General features: G+C 43.7%; 1 protein-coding gene across 2 annotated transcripts; it reads right to left on the bottom strand.

The window, feature by feature from the left end:
* Nucleotides 1-1,477: 1,477 nt before the first annotated feature.
* On the bottom strand, nucleotides 1,478-17,127 carry PGBD1 (piggyBac transposable element derived 1). 2 transcript variants are annotated; one of them, XR_014297330.1, is made up of 8 exons: nucleotides 16,809-17,127; nucleotides 14,560-14,969; nucleotides 12,823-12,979; nucleotides 9,184-9,260; nucleotides 7,164-7,293; nucleotides 6,438-6,534; nucleotides 3,806-3,879; nucleotides 3,250-3,325 (listed from the first exon to the last, which is right to left on the bottom strand). XR_014297330.1 is itself a non-coding variant. In XM_082664035.1 (7 exons), exons 2-7 carry the CDS (start codon nucleotides 14,953-14,955, stop codon nucleotides 1,768-1,770), a joined length of 2,415 nt encoding a protein of 804 aa, XP_082520161.1. In that variant the 5' UTR covers nucleotides 14,956-14,969; nucleotides 16,809-17,127; the 3' UTR covers nucleotides 1,478-1,767. The 2 variants fall into 2 exon arrangements, 1 of the variants encoding a protein (XP_082520161.1); XM_082664035.1 differs by lacking the exon at nucleotides 3,806-3,879 and having other exon boundaries at nucleotides 1,478-3,325.
* Between the last annotated feature and the right edge of the window lie 2,651 nt (nucleotides 17,128-19,778).

The following is a 19,778-nucleotide window of genomic DNA, read 5'->3' as shown; positions in this document are numbered from 1 at the left end:
TTTTCTCCAGATATATCCCCAGGAGTGGGATTGCTAGATCATATGGTAGCTATATTTTTAGTTTTTCTAAGGAATCTCCATACTGTTCTCCACAGTGGCTGCACCCATTTACATTCCCACCAACAGTGCAGGAGGGTTCCCTTTTCCCCACATCCTCTCCAACATTTGTTATTTGTAGACTTTTTAATGATGGCCATTCTGACTGGTGTGAGGTGATACCTCATTGTAGTTTTGATTTGCATTTCTCTAATAATTAGCAATGTTGAGCATCTTTTCATTGTAGTTTTGATTTGCATTTCTCTAATAATTAGTAATGTTGAGCATCTTTTCATGTGCCTTTTGGCCATCTGTATGTCGTCTTTGGAGAAATGTCTATTTAGGTCTTCTCATTTTTTGATTGGGTTTTTTGTTGTTGTTATTGATTTGTATGAGCTGTTTGTCTATTTTGGAAATTAAGCCCTTGTCACATCGTTTGCAAATATTTTCTCCCTATCCATAAGTTGTCTTTTTGCCTTATTGTTCCCTTTGCTGTGCAAAAGCTTGTAAGTTTGATTAGGTCCCATTTGTTTATTTTTGCTTTTATTTCTATTGCCTTGGGAAACTGACCTAAGAAAACATGGCTACGATTTACGTCAGAGAATGTTCTGCCTAGGTCCTCTTCTAGAAGTTTTATGGTGTCATGCCTTATATTTAAGTCTTTAAGCCATTTTATTTTTGTGTATGGTGTGAGGGTGTGTTCTAACTTCATTGATTTACATGCAGTTGTCCAACTCTTCCATCACCACTTGCTGGAGAGTGTCTTTTCTCCATTGTATATTCTTGCCTCCTTTGTCGAAGATTAACTGACCGTAGGTGTAGGTTTATTTCTGGACTCTCTGTTCTGTTCCATTGATGCATGTGTCTGCTTTTGCGCCAGTATGACACTGTTTTGATTACTGTAGCTTTGTAGTATTGTCTGAAGTCTGGGAGGGTTATGCCTCCAACTTTGTTTTTTTTCCTCAGCATTGCTTTGGTAATTCTGGGTCTTTTATGATTCCATATAAATTTTAGGTTTATTTATTCTAGTTCTGTGAAAAGTGTTAATGGGTAATTTGATAGGGATGGCATTAAATTCTGCCTGCATTTTAAAATGGCATTCCCGGGGCTTCCCTCGTGGTGCAGTGGTTAAGAATCCACCTGCCAGTGCAGGTGACACAGGTTCAAGCCCTGGTCCGGGAAGATCCCACATGCTGTGGAGCAACTAAGCCCATGTGCCACAACTACTGAAGCCTGTGTGCCTAGAGCCTGTGCTCCACAACAAGAGAAGCCACCGCAATGAGAAGCCCACGCACCATAATGAAGAGTAGCTCCCACTCGCTGCAACTAGAGCAAGTCCCTGCGCAGCAACGAAGACCCAACGCAGCCAAAAAAAGAAAAAAAAAAAGGCATTCCCCAGAGAAAACTACCAGGAAAAAAAGAAAAGGAGGCAGGATTTCATTCTTTAAATGCACAAATTAATCAATTCAATTCAACTAATAAAGGAGTTCCCACATTTGATATCAAAATTAGACCTAGAAAAAGATACCAATAGATTTCAACATTTTTACAGATCAGTAACATTGTTATAACAGTTTTTGAAACTCTACATAGATTTTTTAAAAGAAATATTAGTCATTTAATTAATAATTTCACTGTATACATACATCAGGTTTGTTTTGGGTACAATCTGATGTAGTTTTGATTTTTCTGTGTCTTACTAATGTCTGCATTGTATCTGTTTTACCTGCCTTAATCTGACATATTTGCATTATGTGCCAAGTAGAAATGGGCAACATCTCTCCGAAAATCCCCAAGTTCTAGAGAGGCACCTGGGTTACAGGCTCTGTGCAGGTGCCATGCATTGCTCATGGCTACATCAATCATGTAGCTCACCAAAACTGAGTACCATTTCTTGCCTCTTATTCTCACCCTATATTTGGAAATGATCTGTTCCATTTTAGCTACGCCTTCCCTGCATTCATCATACAGTTTCACTATGGAAGGCTGACTTATCTGAGGGATCTCCTTGTCATCGGCAAAACAACATATCTCATTGACTGGCTCTATGCCAACAGCGTTGGAGCACAGACTGATAATATCATCACCATGCCAATGACACAGAATTATCTCATCATTTTCTTCTACTCGGAAATCGAAATACCCCTTCTGCATTTTTTTCATATGTTCTGCACTCATCAGGGGACATTTTTCAGTCCTGTTCTCACGAATTGTTCCTGTTGCCCTCACCCCTTTCTTCTTCAAGGCTGACATCAATTTGACACTTGTAAAGAAGCTATCAAAACACAGGTGATAGGGATAGTGACCTCTCTCTAAAAGAACATCAGCAAAATTCATCACTAGATTTCCACCTAAACCAAGATCAAGATCCTTACCTGCCATCATAGTTGACTCTTCTTGATAGGGCTCAAACCAAACCAGATAACCCTGTGTGGTTGTACCACACCAGACTTTATAGCCAATTCTAATAGGTTTCCCATTCAGGAACTGGTCACTATCAAAGCACTCACACATTGTCTTATCAAGACAATAGTATTCTTCAAGGGGAGCATACAGGAGAAAATTTTTATTCATTTGCTTTATGAGAGGCCTCAATTTTGTAAACTTATCATTTTGATCTAGGTGGCTATTATCTGCAAAATGCAGGTATGAGAAAATCAATTCAAATCTGTCCCTTCTGATTGAATCTCTAACCAGGTTCTGATCGGCATCAGACATTTCCCAATACATTCCCCTTCTGGGACGCCTCACAAGGCCACTCAAAAGCAGGACACCAAGCACACACCTCATTTCCTGAACTGTGACTTCCAAGTTGACATTTTTCTGAGAAGCATAATTATTGGTTTCACTGACAATCAAGTTGAATGTTTCATCATCAAAAAATAACTCAAAGAGCTCCACTGGGTTCAACTTTTCACTCTTGAGATTCAAAAGTCCAGAATCCAGTGCTGACCAGCTTGGAAAGTTGGGTTTAATGTCTCTTTTAGTCCAGTTCTTCTCTGGGACACTTGACACCTTTGGTCTTTTTGGAGCAGGTGGAGTCTCAGGCTCGTCATCCTCTTCCACATCTGAATCACCAGAAAATGCGAGGCCTTGGAGCAGTTCACTCACTCGAGCTTTGTCTTTTTTTCTCCCTTTTCGGGTAATGTCTCCTGCAGCATATTCCAGGGATGAGATGTGCATCCGAGCCCACAAGTCAGCAGGGTGACAGTCCTTCAGAGTGTTCAAACGCGCAACTGTTCTTTCAGCAGGAACAGGGGTACTACAAGGGGCCTGGGGTACCCAATCTCTGGGAAAGAAAAAAGAACGTATGCTATAAAAATTCTGTCTCATTCACTGATACAGGATAAATCCACTGACGCCTAAGGATTCTTTTGTGGGGAATACTTCCTTCTCACTCCTCATGTTTCCATGGGGAGGGCTTTGGCCAGACTGAACATTTCTGGCCTCTTCTCACTTCCCACTCACTCCTCATGACTTAACTAATTGTTGAATCTGGGAGAAAGAACTGGGCTGTCCTCTTCAGAAGCCAGTTGCAGACATTCCATGTTCCTTTTTCCCCCAAGATGCATCAGGAAGGCCTATGTGCGGGGAGGGTCTGCTGTCACTATGCGGCCACTTAGCTCTGCCTCTGAGTGGCTTTATCAGTCTAGCTTGTGTCAGTCATAAAGCAGAGGTTTCCAGAATCATCTGTTTTACTCCTGTGTCTCTATCAATTGGTTCTGAATTTGGACAAGGAAATGGGTTGTTATTTACTGAGCCCCCTCACCTCTCACAGAATTTCTGAACATGGAACAACTTAGCCTCCCCTAGTTCTGCATTCATCTGGTGGATGCACTGTTTCTGGGGAGAAACAAAAGAGAAACTCAAACTTTTTGCCCTTGGACTGATTTTTATGCAGTTTTCAAGGAAATAGCTGAAGTTACTAAGATAGAAAGTATTATTTTACACAAACTTCTTTAATTCTAGAAATATGCATGTCATTTACAAATGTCCTGTTGGTACATTAAATTAGACCAATTTAAGAAGACATAAGGGAGGAAAAAGCAGTGAAAAGAGTATGTTGTAATATAATTTACACTATATATACTTGTTTGCTTAGAGCATTTATCATCCTGGGTGTCTTTAATGTCTGCATGTATGATCCATTCAGTAGATCCATCTTAGAGTTCCCTGACATCTTCAACTTCAGGGGCCCTGCTTGAATCCTGTCACTACACTGAACTTTCCACTGGTGAAAACTGAACTCCAAGAGCTCACTCTGTAGCCAATTCCTTTTCACTCTAGCCTCCTTGCACTCTTGTCCCACAACACCTGTTCTTCCATCTCACTCTGACTCCTCCGTTTCCTCCTGCTTTTACCTCCCTTCCTATTCTGTCTAGATCTCGTGATCCATCACCACCTTAGTCCTTCTCTTGCCAGGATCATCAATCACCCTGCCCCAGTGTCCTTCTGTAGTGGTGGGCCAGCAAAACTCAGCACCAGATCAACCCCATACTTAGTCGTCTCTGTTCCTCACCCAGGAGTGAGTAGTGCCAGAGAAATCAAACAACGAGGTAGACTGACACTGCTAAATATGATGGTCTCCAAAACTCACCTAGTTACTCAACACTGCCCAGAAATCCTTCTCATGTCCTCTCGTCCCTTTCTTCCCTGTTCCCCACAACAGGTGTTTCATCACTCTTCTCAAATCTACCAGTCTATCTCCAAACATGACTTCCTTTCCTACTCCAAAGAGGACCCAGAATTTTTCAAGCAGAAACTTGCTCTTTAAAATGATCCTCTGGGACGTCCCTAGTGGTCCAGCGGTTAAGACTCTGCAGTCCCAATGCAGGGGGGCCCGGGTTCGATCCCTGGTCAGGGAACTAGATCCCGCATGCCGTAACTAAAAGATCCTGCATGCGGCAATGAAGATCCTGCATGCCGCAGCTAAGACCCAGCGCGGCTAAATAAATAAAATAATAAAATGATCTTCTGTGGCTCCTGTAACTCTTCTCTCCTAGTCTTCTCCTGTCCTCTCTAGGCATTTGCATTTTCTTTCTCTGCCTCTCTCTGATCCACCTCCTCTTTAGCTGGTAAATTCCTGCTTACTCATCAGGGCTTGTTTCAAATGTTACCTCTTCTGGGAGGTCTTCTCCAGTATCCAGATCTCTGTTGGGTCCTCTCCTGCAAGCTCTGTCATAGCTACAGGGCACGTCATCATACTGCATTGTGTTCTGTGTTTTCTCATCTGCTGTACCCTCATGTGACTTATTGAAGGTAGGGTCTCTGTCTTATACATGACTGAATATGAGTGATAAAATGCTTGCTGAATGAGTGGGGAGGTTGCTGGGGGTGCGGGGGGGGTACACTCAGTCTCTGACATCATGATGGAACACCAAACCTAGAACATCCTACCCCTTCAGACTTCTTGTCATGTGAAACAGTAAGGTATCTTGATTCTCGGAGGCACTGTGAGTGATGGTTTCAGTTACCTGATGTAAACGTACCTGACAGACACAACAGCAGGTTCCTATTCTCCAGTTATAACTCTGAGCTAAGTCACAGTGTTCTTTCTCTTACTTTAGTGCAGCTTGGCTCGGAGTTCACCAGCTTTATGAAAGATCTTACTTCTCTTCTTAGGCTTCAAGACATTTCTCTTTTAACTGAGATTTAGCTCCCTGTTTCCCTAAGATGAACAAATGTCAATAAGGAGAATCCTCATCCCCTGCCCTACTCTTCAGTGTAATTATCACACACTGTTTCCTTTTTCTTCTTTCCTCACGTCTCCAAGGAGTTAATGGCCTCACCAGAACCCAACCTTTGCTCATGATCCGGTCCCTCTCTTTCTGCTTTAGGAGCACCTATGCTAGACATTCATTCCACAACCAACACTCATTAAGCACCCACTACTACCTTTAATTTGTCCTTTGTCATCAGATACTCTCCTTTTAATCCTTGCTCAGGATTCTCCTAATGGAGGTCGAAGATACCCTACCTGTCTTCCCAAGTCCTCTTCCAGGTCTGATGATATTTCTTTCTTAACCATCATGGCAACAAACCTTACCTGCAGACCTCACTCTCTTGTCTAAATCCTCTGCTTCTCTATCTTCTTTTCTTTCTGGCTTCAGTATCTGTAGCCCCACGACATAAAGGAGCCAGGGGAAGAGTGATCAGGCAAGGTAAACTGAGTCAGAGAGGATTCTTGGAGGCAACCGTGTACCAAATGGAAGTTTTGTATAATTATGATATACTGACAGGTCACCTCCTTGGCGTGGGACCTCCTATGATCACAGAAGTGAGCGTTACTCTTTCTGTATTATTCCAGGGAAGCAGGCTTTTACCAACTGGTTTCTCTAGTTTCATTTCAATTTCTTCTCACAGCTATAGGATTTATTCTACTTAGGACCATGGACACTCACCTGTTGGGTATTCCTGAGACCTCAGCACCTCGTTCCATTTCTTCAGAAGTTTCTTGCTTTGTGTTAAACAATCCATCTTTAGTTACAACTTCTTCAGCTAAAATAATATGTTAATAATTTAAATGTCATTTGTTGCCTGAATCTAGAAAAACAATCTCTAGGGTAAGGAATAGGATGTTCCAAATTAAAACAAACAAAAAATCAACAGGTGTACCAGAAGTGCAGTCACAACAGTCCTAAACATGTGGCAGAGTATGGGAAGATAATAAGAAAGGTCAATTTGCAGGGGAGAGTATCTAACAGGGCAAAGCATATTACATATAGACAGTAGTGCTCACAGAGAGTGAAGAAAACTTCCTCTGAGATAAAGAAGGGATCAGGCAGAGGTGTTTGTGGAACTTTCAGATATTAAGGGATGTCTGAAAATGACAAATTATATGGGACCCTTGAAAAGGGAAGAAAAAAGGGAGCAGAGGAGGAGATGTTGAGGGAATCATGATGAGAGAAGATAACAGCAAGAATCAGTAGTGAGTAGCAACAGAAGAAGATAAGGGGACTGGGCAGGATTCAAAATGGCAGGGGCTGAGAGAAGTATGGAAGCAGAGGCCAGAAGAAGGGGAAGGAAGGGTGAGGGCATGTAGGAAATGTGAGTTCACAAGGGCCGAGTCAGGGTTAATGATGGGAAAGGTGAGCACAGCTGGGGACCAGCCAGAGGCCTGTCCTTACGCATCAGACTGATGTTTGTAACCTTCTCCTGAGCCGAGTTTCCATAGAGGTTCCTCTGGGCCAGACTCAGATGTGGCCACTGCTCTGGGACAAGGGCCTGGGCTGCTGCTTCCTCAGTCTTCACTGATGTCTAAAAAGGCAAAAAATGGCCTCTCAGTCTTCACTGTGGTAAGGATAAGGGGTCTAGGTGTGAAGGGTGTTGAACACCACACTGCAGACCAGTCGAACCAAGCCAACCAGCAGGGCCCTGCTCTCTCCGAAGGTCTAAGGGACGACTGTCCTGCCTCTCTCAGCTTCTGTGGGTTGTCAGCAGTCCTGAGTGTTCCTTGGCTGGTAGATGCATCACTCCAGTCTCTGCCTCTGCCGTCACATGGCCTTCTCCCTGTGTGTCTCCCTGTCTTCACATGGCCTTCTTATAAGGACATCGACCGTCGGATGCTGGGCCCACCCTCCTCCAGTAGGACCTCATCTTAACTTGATTACATCTACAAAGAATCTATTTCCAAATCAGATCACAGTCATAGGTACCTGGGGTTAGGACTTCAATATATCTTTTCGGGACACAATACAAGCCATAACTTCATCTTAGGTCTACTTCAATTAATGTTATTTTTCTCTTTCTCTGGCTGGTCTTTCATTATTCGACTCAATGCTAGTTTCATTCTACTGTCCACCCACATCTCTGCCCTTTCATTTTCCTAGCCTTTTGATCTTCTTATTCCTCCTTAATTCAAACCTAATGATTACACATCAGTGCAAACGTTTAACTACTTTGTTATTTCTTGGTGTGATCATGTCCAAACATTTGCTTTTTTTTTTTTTTTTTGCGGTACGCGGGCCTCTCACTGTTGTGGCTTCTCCCGTTGCGGAGCACAGGCTCCGGACGCGCAGGCTCAGCGGCCATGGCTCACAGGCCCAGCCGCTCCGCGGCATGTGGGACCTTCCCAGACCGGGGCATGAACCCACTTCCCCTGCATCGGCAGGCGGACTCTCAACCACTGCGCCACCAGGGAAGCCCTACATTTTTGAAATACTTTTTTTTTTAATAAATTGCTTTTTGTTTCTCCATTATATAGCATTTTAGATAATTATATTGATTTAAATATACATATAGGTAAGTTTTACTTGCTATACATTTCTTTTCAGGAAGGTGAAGTATTTGTTAAGAACAGGAGGCACTGGGTCTGATAGGATTAAGAACAAATTAAAAGTCACAGAGTGGGGCTTCCCTGGTGGCGCAGTGGTTGGGAGTCCGCCTGCCGATGCGGGGGCCGCGGGTTTGTGCCCCGGTCTGGGAAGATCCCACATGCTGCGGAGCGGCTGGGCCCGTGAGCCATGGCCGCTGAGCCTGCATGTCCGGAGCCTGTGCTGCACAGCGGGAGAGGCCACAACAGTGAGAGACCCACATACCGCCAAAAAAAAAAAAAAAAGTCACAGTGAGGAAATAGGAGACTTAAATATTTTTTAACTAAATGACTAGGAAAATGATTGGACCACTAAGAGAATAAGGGGGAAAAAAACCAAGAGTCTATTTTGTGAAGATGTGAAGTTTTGCCTTGGATACACAGAATTTCCATTATCATCACCAAATATTAATTGGGTATGTGCAGAACACTGGGACTATGAGGTAACATGAGGAAGAGTACTGCTTCTCAGACTGGGGAGAGAAACCAGAGACCCCCTCAAAAGATAAAACATCAGTCACTGAGCATCAGATGAGTAGAGGCACTTTCTGAAACCAAGGGCCTAACTCTGCCCCTTATTCTCATACCTTGAGATCTGGATGTGCCTCCTGCATACGGTATGGAATGAGGCCACTGCATAATCTATGTGATCTATGTGAGCTCCCCGGATGAGGCATAAGTGGTCTGTGATATTCTGTGACAAGGTGAAGGCAGAGGGACGGTGCCACCTGGAAGGCTCCAGGGTGAGCAGTGTGAGCCAAGAAAAGGGCAGGGACAGGTGATTGAGGGAAGCAGGGCTGCGACTGAGGTTCGCATAGCCCGGGCACCATGCTCACCTGGGACCTGGCTGAGTTAAACCCCTGGTCTCTGGGATTCTCTTCCTGGGGAGGGGCTGGTCCCTGGGGAGCAGGCCCTGTGGAAGGAAGAGACAAGAGTCCTGAATGAGACACAATGGCTTTTAGGAGAGAGCTCTTTGTGGGCGACCCAGACCCCAACTCTTCTTATGTTTGTTAAACATCCAGGAACTAAGATACAGATCTTACGCTAGAACATCATATCTGCTTTCATTCTTTCAGAATTCTAAAATTCTAAAACTTTAGGGTCCCTACCCACAAAATAAGTGGTGTTTATGAACTCATGAGGTGCTCTACAGTGATGCACTTTCACATTCATAAAGAAAAATTAGAAATCATTGATGAAAATAAGGAGAGGGAAGGCAGAACTTGGTGATAAAGGAAACATTAACCAGAGAACAAAGAAGAAAGAAAAGAAGCGGAGAACAGAGAGAGAAGGCAAAGGGGAAACAGGAAAGCAGATAAGAGGAAGATGAAAAGAGAAAATAAAGATACAAAAAATAGAGTTGATAATGGGGGAGGCAACGTATGGGGGGAGGCAGGGGGTAGATGAGAAATCTCTGTACCTTTCTTCCAATTTTACTTAACATAAAACTGCTCTAAAAAAATAAAGTCATACATGTACACAACATTGTAAATCAACTTTACATCAGTAAAAAAAGTCACACACACACAAAAACAGTCATACATACATACATAGAAAAGATGCTAACCCTGAGCTAGGAGAACTTTTGAGAATCTGCCACACTGGAAACTGTAACAATAATTCAGACAGTCATAATGATTGCAAGGTGCCAGGCACTGCACTGTTACTTAAAAAGATTCTTTCCAATTCCTTGTCTGTACAATGGGGAGAACACAGTCTACTTTACAAGGTTAATGAAGATTGAGGTAACATAAAAACTCTCTGTAAAAGCCCTCTGTAAGTTGTAAGACCCCACACAAGGTAATGTATCATTATTTTTCAAGATGGCAACAATATAAGGAGCCCAAAATTACTAAATGAAGAGCACAGGGGATAATTCTAACCCAAAATATAACACAGAACATAGTGCCACTTTTCCTTGCTCCAGACACAGTGGATCACTGTATAATCTTTCTGTTGCTGTTGTTTCGTATCTAGAGCAAATAAGGCTTGCTAGGACAATAAAATAGCCTTGCCCCTGATTCACTGTTACTACCTTACCTCCCCACAATGCATATATGCCAAACAACCAACAGCTTAAAAAGCGCAGTGTAAAGCAGGTCTGCTGTCAGAGAAAGGGCTAAGCCGAGGAGGGGCAGGATGGCAAGAGAGAATGGAAGGGGGCAATGGTATAATGCAGTGAGGAAAGAGAGCAACAGCAATGGGAAATTTGAGAGAGCAAAGGTCAGATCAGACTCTGTGTTTGCCTCTTATAATCCTCCTGAGGTGGAAAAGCATTAGGGTTAAGCCTGGGAAGAAGGCGGAGGAATGTTTTAAAACATATTAAAGTTCACTACAAATACCACACTGATCTGTTGCTCTATATCTCTGCCAAAGACAGAACAAGAGAAAATGGGCTTAAGTTGCAATGAATAAAATGATCTCAAGGTCTTTTCTACTTCTCCCTCAACATATCGAAAATTTAACAATGTGTCTGACCCTAAGAATCAATCACATTTGAGCATTAAGAGACTGGCAAAAATAAAGTACTCAATAGTTTTCATTTTAAATCTAGTGTTCCACGACAGGTGAGAATGAAATACTATATACACACAAATAACAGTCACTATAAATCATATTTTTGATTTTAAAAAAGGGCTTCAGTGGCACCCAACTTTTTAATGATAAAGTCCAAACCTCCTGGTTTGAATTTAAACACCCCATAAAATGGCCCCAACTGACCTTCCCATTCCCCCCACCCACTCTTTCCCCTAAACAGACCCCACCATCCTGTCATGTTGGTTGACTTAGTACCCCATTGAAAATACTAGCAGGAGAGGAGGGAATGCAGGTAGCCTGGGAAACTGATCTTCAGTTCATTTGGTCGCAGGTATCCTGGAGAAATGTGCTTGGGTTATGACTAGTAAGCAGGGAGGCCCTTAGCCAATCTCCAGAATATTTGGGAGGGCCTTAGAGGGTATAAAAAGCCCTTGAGAATGACAGGGTGTGCTTCCTAAAGGACAACAGAGCAACCTGATTACACACACCACAGCAGTGGCGCATCGCACGGGGACCTAGAGAACCAAAGAAGCCCCCCCTCCGCCCAGTAGATGCTGCTGGAGTCCAGTTCTGAGAGCCAGCTCATGCTCACACGAAAGAATCTTATATCCTATGACCGCTGTTATCTTTCTGTCAATTATCATCACCATTCCGACAAGTACCTCCATTCTTCATTACCCCCTCCCCCTCCACAGTCAAAATGAGATGAAACTGATTTCAGCAGATGCATGTTCATCATCTCACAGGTAGATGGGAATACTCACCCTATGCCTGCTCCACTGCAAATCCTCATGTATCAAGGCTCAATGCAAGCTCATGACTCCAGGAAAGCTTTCCCAACCCCAGGGCCGTAAGGCTCCCTACCACGTCTAAACTTCTTCACGTAAAACATTTGGGCTTCATGTCATGGTGGTTTTTAATAACCAAAGAAATAAGACAGAACTATCAATCAAGTAAGTAGGGAAATATCAAGTTCTATTTATGCTCCAATGGGTAAATATCACAAGTAATCTGAGCCTCATACATTTTCTTTTATCTCCCTTGAATGTTTTTAAATCATTTATTACATGAACCATTTATTCTGCACTTAATATCAAAATATCAGTATTCACAGATCACCAATGTGGTGACTGTAAACCAATGTGGTAAATCATGAAGTTGTGTGTGTCATTTTGTATGCCTTTTCTAGGGAAGAGAGTTAATCCTTTTCAATAAATTCTGGGGGAAAATGATAGCATCCCTCACCACAAAGGTTAAAAAACATTGCACTACAGAGTTCTGAGGTCTCCTTTTTGAACGATCTGTATACTTCTGTGTGTTCTCAAACCATCTGCAAACTGCAGGCCGCAGACTTTGCCTTCTTTGCACGGCCTATCTTACTGCACACAGCTGAAATATAACCAGTAGCTGGGATGGATACGGAAAGTGAGAGAGCCGTGCACACAGGAGGGTACACTCCAAGTGCAGGAAGGAGAGAACCTGTTTAAACCTAAAGCTGTATGTAAATTACTGAAAGATTAGAGGCAGGGAGGCTACTGAAGAAAATGTTACCATGGGGAAAAGACAAATTTATGGAAAGCTACCAAGTAAATATTTAAAATATTCACAAGTGTAGAATTAGAAATGTGGAATAGAGATATATAGTAAAGAGAGAATCTTGGTCAGAAGGTCACGTGACTTAACTCTGCCTCTGTTGACCCTGGTCAAGTCACTTAAACTCTGAGTTTTGGTTTTCCTAACTATTAAGGGTGTTGGATCAGAATATCTTAGACTTCTAACATTTTACAATTCCAAATGTTTTTAAAAGTTTGCTTAGGTATAGGGCTAACAACAACAACAAAAAAAACCCACAGATAAACAAGCTTTACTTAGAAGGCCATGCACCTGCCAGCGGCCTGCTCCCAGTGTCCTTACTAAACTCACCCTCTGGCACTCACCACTCACTTCTTGGGCGACCTCTTGGTGGGGCTCTGGGGGTTCACACTTCAAGGTGGTTACCCCAGGCAGTAGCTGGGGCCTCTGACACTCCAAAGAGGTTCCTTGATATTCTGTCACCGGTAGGTGCATATCCTGTCCCTGAGTGTAGACAGAAGCCTGGGGACAAAAGGTTCACTTTGAAAAGGCATCCTGGGGTGGGAAGGAGACACAAGAGGGAGGAGATATGGGGGTATATGTATACATATAGCTGATTCACTTTGTTATACAGCAGCAACTAACACAACACTGAAAAGCAATTATACTCCAATAAAGATATTAAAAAAGAAAAGAAAAGAAAAGGCATCCTGGTGGGAACTGGACCCAACAGCAGTTAGGGATATCCTCAAGGGAACACCAGAGAAGCTCCATTTAATCCTTAAGCAGCAGCAAGACAGAGTAGCAAGACAGAGACTTCCTTCACTCATTTGATGAATATGGGCTGAATGCTTACTAAAAGCCAGGCTCTGTTCTATGTGCTGGGGATATAGTGCCAAAGAAGAGACACAAGACAGGCAAAAATCCGTGCCTAGAAAAACAAAACAAAAATCCAGATGGTTGCTTAACTAGTGGGTGGAAGTTCAATGAGAAATAGGATATGTACACTGTCTCAAAATGTCTCCCACAAATTTCTTATTAATTACAAAGGGGAAAATGGTAACTTTATAGTAGAGAAACCTGACAGATACCACCTTAACCTCATCAGTAATGGGACAATCCATCACCATGTGCCTCCTGATGTGATGCACTGAGGAGACCACAATGTCACTTCTGTGGTATTCTAGCCAAAATGCACAACCTGGGTCTTATCATGAGAAAATACAAGGCAAACCCAAATTGAGGGGCATTCCAAAAAATAACTAGTCTGTACTCTTCAAAAATGTTATTGTTGGGCTTCCCTGGCGGCGCAGTGGTTGAGAGTCCGCCTGCCGATGCAGGGGACGTGGGTTCGTGCCCCGGTCCGGGAAGATCCCACATGCCGCGAAGCGGCTGGGCCTGTTAGCCATGGCCGCTGAGCCTGCGCGTCCAGAGCCTGTGCTCCGCAACCGGAGAGGCCACAGCAGTGAGAGGCCCGCGTACCGCAGAAAAAAAAAAAAATGTCATTGTTATGACAAAGGAAGACTGAACAACCTTTCCAGATCTAAGAAGACTGAAGAGACGGCAACTAAATGTAATGTGTGATGCTGGACTGTATCCTGGATTGGGGCAAAACTGTCATAAAGAATCCTACTGGGCTATCATGGATGTATCTAAACAAGGACTACTGTTGAGGTGATAGTATCATAAAAATTTTAATTTCCCAAAACTTGATAGTATGTATTCTGGTTATACAAGAGAATATCTTTCTTCTTCAGAAATACACACCGAAGTGTTTAGAGATAAAGGGGTATGGTATCTCCAACTAACTCCAATCTCAAATGGTTCAAGAAAAAAAATGTGTGAGCCTGTGTGTGTGTGTGTACACATATATGTACATATACAGAGAGAGAGAGGGAGCACGTGCTCGCACACGAGAGGGGCACATCCTGTAACAAATGTTAACAACTGGTGAATCTGGGTGAAGAGTACACAGTAGTTCTCTGTACTACTCTCCCAAAACTTCTATAAGTTGTAAATTACTTCAAAGTAAAAAGTTAAAACTTAACAGACAAATGTTCGCCATTACATCTCCCAGGCCACCACACACATTCTCTTCCCACCTGCTGTCCTGAGTCTCCTGTGTCTTTCTCTAGATTCTCCAGCACTGTCACTGCATCTTCCCCGCTCTCCAGAGGATACACCTGCACCCAGGCCTGGAGCTCCTGGGGCAGGATGGTCAGGAACTGCTCCAGCACCAGCAGCTCCAGGATCTGCTCCTTGGTGTGGGTCTCCGGCCGCAGCCATTGATGGCAAAGTTCTTGGAGCTGGGCCAGAGCCTCCCGGGGCCCGGTTACCTCCTGGTAGCAGAACCGCCGGAAGCGCAGGCGGCAAAGCTCCAGAGTGTGGGAGCTGCTGTCCTGTGAGCTGCACATCTGCTCCCATGTGGGATCTTCCTCCTTCACTTTCACAAGGCTGTCTCCATTCTCAGGAGCGGGGCCTGGCGAAGCTTCATCCATGTTGACCTTAAAGGCTAGAAAAAGGTTCACTTAGCTGAGGTCTATGCTCCAGAAATGTTTTTCCAAATGTACATCTGAAGCATAAGAATTGATCAGTAACATAAAAATTATAAGAGCTTCAAAACTCTATGTAACATATTATATTTTTGTCCCCACTCTAAGTGATGCTCAAAAACTGAGCCTGCTTGTCAATATTATCAGTGAAATTAATCAGAAGTCCACCTTGAATCCTAAGGGAGTTGAGCCCAGAGGCAAGGGATGTAAGGTAAGGGACACCAGGGAAGAAGGGTTAACAATAAGAATGCTTGAGCAGCTTATACTTTAGATGGAGGGAAGGGATAATTTGATCCATGGAGGAGCCAGATGGCTGCCTTTATGGACAGATTAATATACCCTTAAAGTTCATCTATCTCTGCATATTTCTCACAGATACTCCACCTTAAATGTAGGTGAGGTAGACTGTTTCCAAAGCCTCCATCCCCTAAAACCTGTTATGATGAGATTTTGTCACTTTTCTCATCATGAGGTGGAGTCTACTTTTCCTTCCCTTGAGTCTGTGCTGACCTGTGACTTGTTTTAACCAATAGAATATGGCAGAAATGACAATGTAAGAGGAAGTGCTCTTGTAGTGCCAGACACACAGCCATGAGACTTCCATGCTGTGAGAAAGCCCAAGCTAGCCATGCAGAGGTCACGTGGAAGAGAACCACGGAGCCCCAGCTGGGCCCAGTCCCCAGCTGATTGACCAGCAGCCACATGAGTAACTCCAGTAATACTGCCCAGTCAACCCATAGAATCATAAGAATAAGCTGAGGTTGTTTTAAGCCACTAAGTTTGGGGCTTTATTTTTTTATGTAACAATAGATAACAAACAGTAGAAACACTTCAACTTCTGTTTCTCTTCTCACCTGTTCCTTTTGTGATCTCAATCAAAATTCAATATGTCTCTATTCTAAGAACACTTAAATCTCTGTCTGGCTCTGACTTGCCTTTCGTATTCCAAACTCACATCTTGGGCCTCTCCTGCACTGTAATTTCAACACATCCCAAACTGAAATCAGAATCCCCTCAAAGCTGCACTCACTCTGTATTTTTCAGTTTCTACTGGCATCACCACCACCTTCCATGCATTCAGGCTCAAAACCAGCTTACATATATTATATATAATCACCCTGAGTCCAGTCAATTCTTCCTCCACAACCCCTCTTGCAGCCACTCCTTCCTTTTTACTCCTGCTTTACGATTTACATTCACTATTACAATAATTTTCTGTGTGGTATTCCTGCCGCACCACACACTCCATCATCACTGGATCGATATTTCCTAAAGCACAATTCGAAACATATTCGACACACCTGTCCCACCAAAAAGCGGGTTGAACTAAATTCAAACTCCCCAGGATCTGATCTTAACTGAGTTTGACTTGTGTGTTTGTCACTCGATAAACATTTATCAAGCACGTCATTTTCCAAGCATAACGCTAACCCCATAATAAAAGATATAGACCCTACCTCCAAGAAAGCCATCGTCTTCCCAAATGCCTCGTAACACTGCCAGCTGATACTCAGATTTGTTCCACCAACCTTGTAGTTTATGGCCACGACCAGTCTTCTAACGGTATATTCCCAAGGCTCCGTGCAAATGCCACCCCCAAACCTAATGTACAGACAGTCTTCCGTCCTCTGAGCCGCTCAGGTGGAGGGTGTTCCCATGGAAGTGAGCCCAAACCTGCCTCACCAACCCATTTCCCTCTCCAACCCGCATTACGGATCACACCCCGCACCACCGCCACCACCCCTGCCCCTTGAGGACAGGGGTTTATCTTTGCATGACCTCAGCGAGCCCAGGCTTACCTGGTATTCAACAAATACTGGCGAACGTCTTGCCGGAGACACGTAGATGTACTGGGATGTCGGTAGCCGGGACCTGCGACGGGCCCAGAACGCATCTTACTGCGATTGCCCCCCAGCTCCTAGCGCTTGGCATATAGCGGGCACTCGGTGAGTGAGTGTCTAATTGCTGGTTAACGGACCAAAAGTTCAAGGAACATGCACAACGAAGACATGGCCGACCCAGTGAAAAGCCCCACCGGAGGGCGGAGGCCCGGCTCTCCACAGTCGGGATGAGCCAGTCGCCTGTCCCCGCAGGGCCCGGGCGTCTGCCGCTTCCGGCCGTCGGGACCTGGGGTCAGAGTTCCTCTCCTGCCGCGCGAGCAGCCGAACCTCAGCCCGGCCGGCTCCATGCCTCTCTAGGAATGCGGCCGCACGTCTCACTGGTGCGCCTGGCGGACCCCCGCAGCCCCCGCCCGCCCTGCTCAGTTGCTGAGTCCCCACCAGGCCATGGGGATGTTCCCAGCCTGCCCATTTTTGCAATCATTTCAATTAAAAACCAACTCGATGATGAAGACAAAACTGAGTTTCTGTCTTTAGAGTCCTCACAGGCTGCTGGGGGAACAGATTAATAACGATTACAATACAGCAAGCAGCACAAATTTTAAAAACTTAAATATACAGATCATATATGTACAATTAAAACACAAGGTGCATAGAAACTATAAAATGAAAAGTATCCCACTCCCCATTTAACCATTGTTAATATTTTGTGTATATCTTCCCAGGACGCTAACAGCCACATAGTAGCACTCATTAAACATCTGTTTAATAAGTATGTATTTTAAACCACCTCTGGCATCACAATATAATTTTGCACCTTATCTTTTTCAGTTAAGAAAGCTTGGAGATCTTTCCATACCACTTTATCTTTTAACAGCTAATTAGTATTCCATTGTATGGGTTAATTTACTTAACTATTCCTACTATATTTTTTCTTTGTTAAGTAGAGAACACCATTGAATATCTTTACATGGTTTTATGAGTATATTTCTAGGGTAAATACTACACACTGAAATTTATTTGTCAAAGGGCATGTGCATTTAAATTTTGATATACAGCTCCCTTATTTAATTTTTAAGGGCACTGCTGTTTAAGAGTAAAAGGAGAATCTAATAGAATAATTCAGCCAAGGTGAACATGGCGGTTCAAAATCAGAATTAACATGTTACTTACCAACCAATTAACATGTGAAAAGACTTTCAATTTTGACAGTAAAACTATTCTTTAAAAACTCTTTAAAAAGCAGACCCAGGGGGCTTCCCTGGTGGCGCAGTGGTTGGGAGTCCGCCTGCCGATGCAGCGGATGCCGGTTCGTGCCCCGGTCTGGGAGGATCCCACGTGCCGCGGAGCATCTGGGCCTATGACCCATGGCCGCTGGGCCTGCGCGTCTGGAGCCTGTGCTCCGCAATGGGAGAGGCCCGCGTACCGCAAAAAAAAAAAAAAAAAAAAAAAAAGGCAGACCCAGGGACTTCCCTGGTGGCGCAGTGGTTAAGAATCTGCCTGCCAATGCAGGGGACCCGGAAGATCCCACATGCCACGGAGCAACTAAGCCTGTGCTCCACAACTGCTGAGCCTGCGCTCTAGAGCCTGTGAGCCACAACTACTGAGACCACATGCCACAACTACTGAAGCCCATGTGCCTAGAGCCCATGCTCCGCAACCAGAGAAGCCACCGCAATGAGAAGCCCGCACACCGCAAGGGCAACGAAGAGTAGCCCCCGCTCGCCACAACTAGAGAAAGCCCACGCGCAGCAATGAAGACCAACGCAGCCAATAAGTAATTAATTAATTAAAAAAAAAAAAAAGCAGACCCAAACAGAAATGGCTGACCAGTAGAAGATACTGCTGCAATACAGTTAGTCTTCCTGGACTTCTGCTCTCTGAAAAGATTTTTAACTGCCTTTTAGGGTGTCTAGGATGTCTTACATTGCAAGCAAAACCCCAGTCAAGATCTGTTATAACATTTGCCCTTTGTTCAATGTTTCTATAATTTTCAGGAATAAATAAGGAAAACACGTTATTTAAATATATCTGTATCCAAAATTTTGCCCAGGTGGTTATGGATCTGCCCCAGGGTACAGATGAGAACACCATGTCCTTTGGAACCGTAAGGAAGAATTAGGTTAAGGTGTCAATGAACTTACAATGCTTATAATACCTATACTATGGAATCATCATGAAAAGAGAAAGCCAAAATAAATTTTCCATATATTTAAGGCATATATCAATTGTTCATACTTTGAATCTTTTAATTATCTTTGCTTTTTAATGAGAATAATAAAGATATTCCATGTTCTTTCCTTAAACTGAACAGAATCAAATAGATTTAAACTATGACATGGAGCTAAATGTTTAGGTACAAACCTCAGCACACCCCTCAAAACTCTTGGAAAAATCCCTGTTATCAACTTAATTTTACTCATAAAGGCAAAATAAAGACACATACCTTTATGGTTTCCTAAGCAATGGAACATGACTGACTTTCCATGAAATTCTTTAATTTCTCATAAAATTACAGCTGCTTCTCCTGCTGATTTGGTCCTCCTCCAGATAATGGTATTAACTGTTGCTCTGCTCAGCTTGCATCCACTCAGTTCCGAGTGGGAAGTGGGCCAAAGACTCCTAAGTGCCAGGCACCTCCCCGGTGGTGCAGTGGTTAAGAATCTGCCTGTCAATGCAGGGGACCCTGGTTTGATTCCTGGTCCAGGAAGATCCCACATGCCGTGGAGCAACTAAGCGCATGCCTAGAGCCCATGTTCCGCAGCAAGAGAAGCCACCACAATGAGAAGCTCACCACCACAACAAAGAGTAGCCCCCTCTCAACTAGAGAAAGCCCGCGCGCAGCAATGGAAGACCCCACGCAGCCAAAAATAATAAAAAAAATATATCTATATAAAAGGCCCCCAAGTGCCTATTTCAGCCTTCACTCTC

The sequence above is a fragment of the Grampus griseus genome (genome assembly GCF_964374135.1).
Source record: "Grampus griseus genome assembly, chromosome: 10".
NCBI lineage: Eukaryota > Metazoa > Chordata > Mammalia > Artiodactyla > Delphinidae > Grampus > Grampus griseus.
This window is presented reverse-complemented; position numbering and strand designations above follow the sequence as displayed.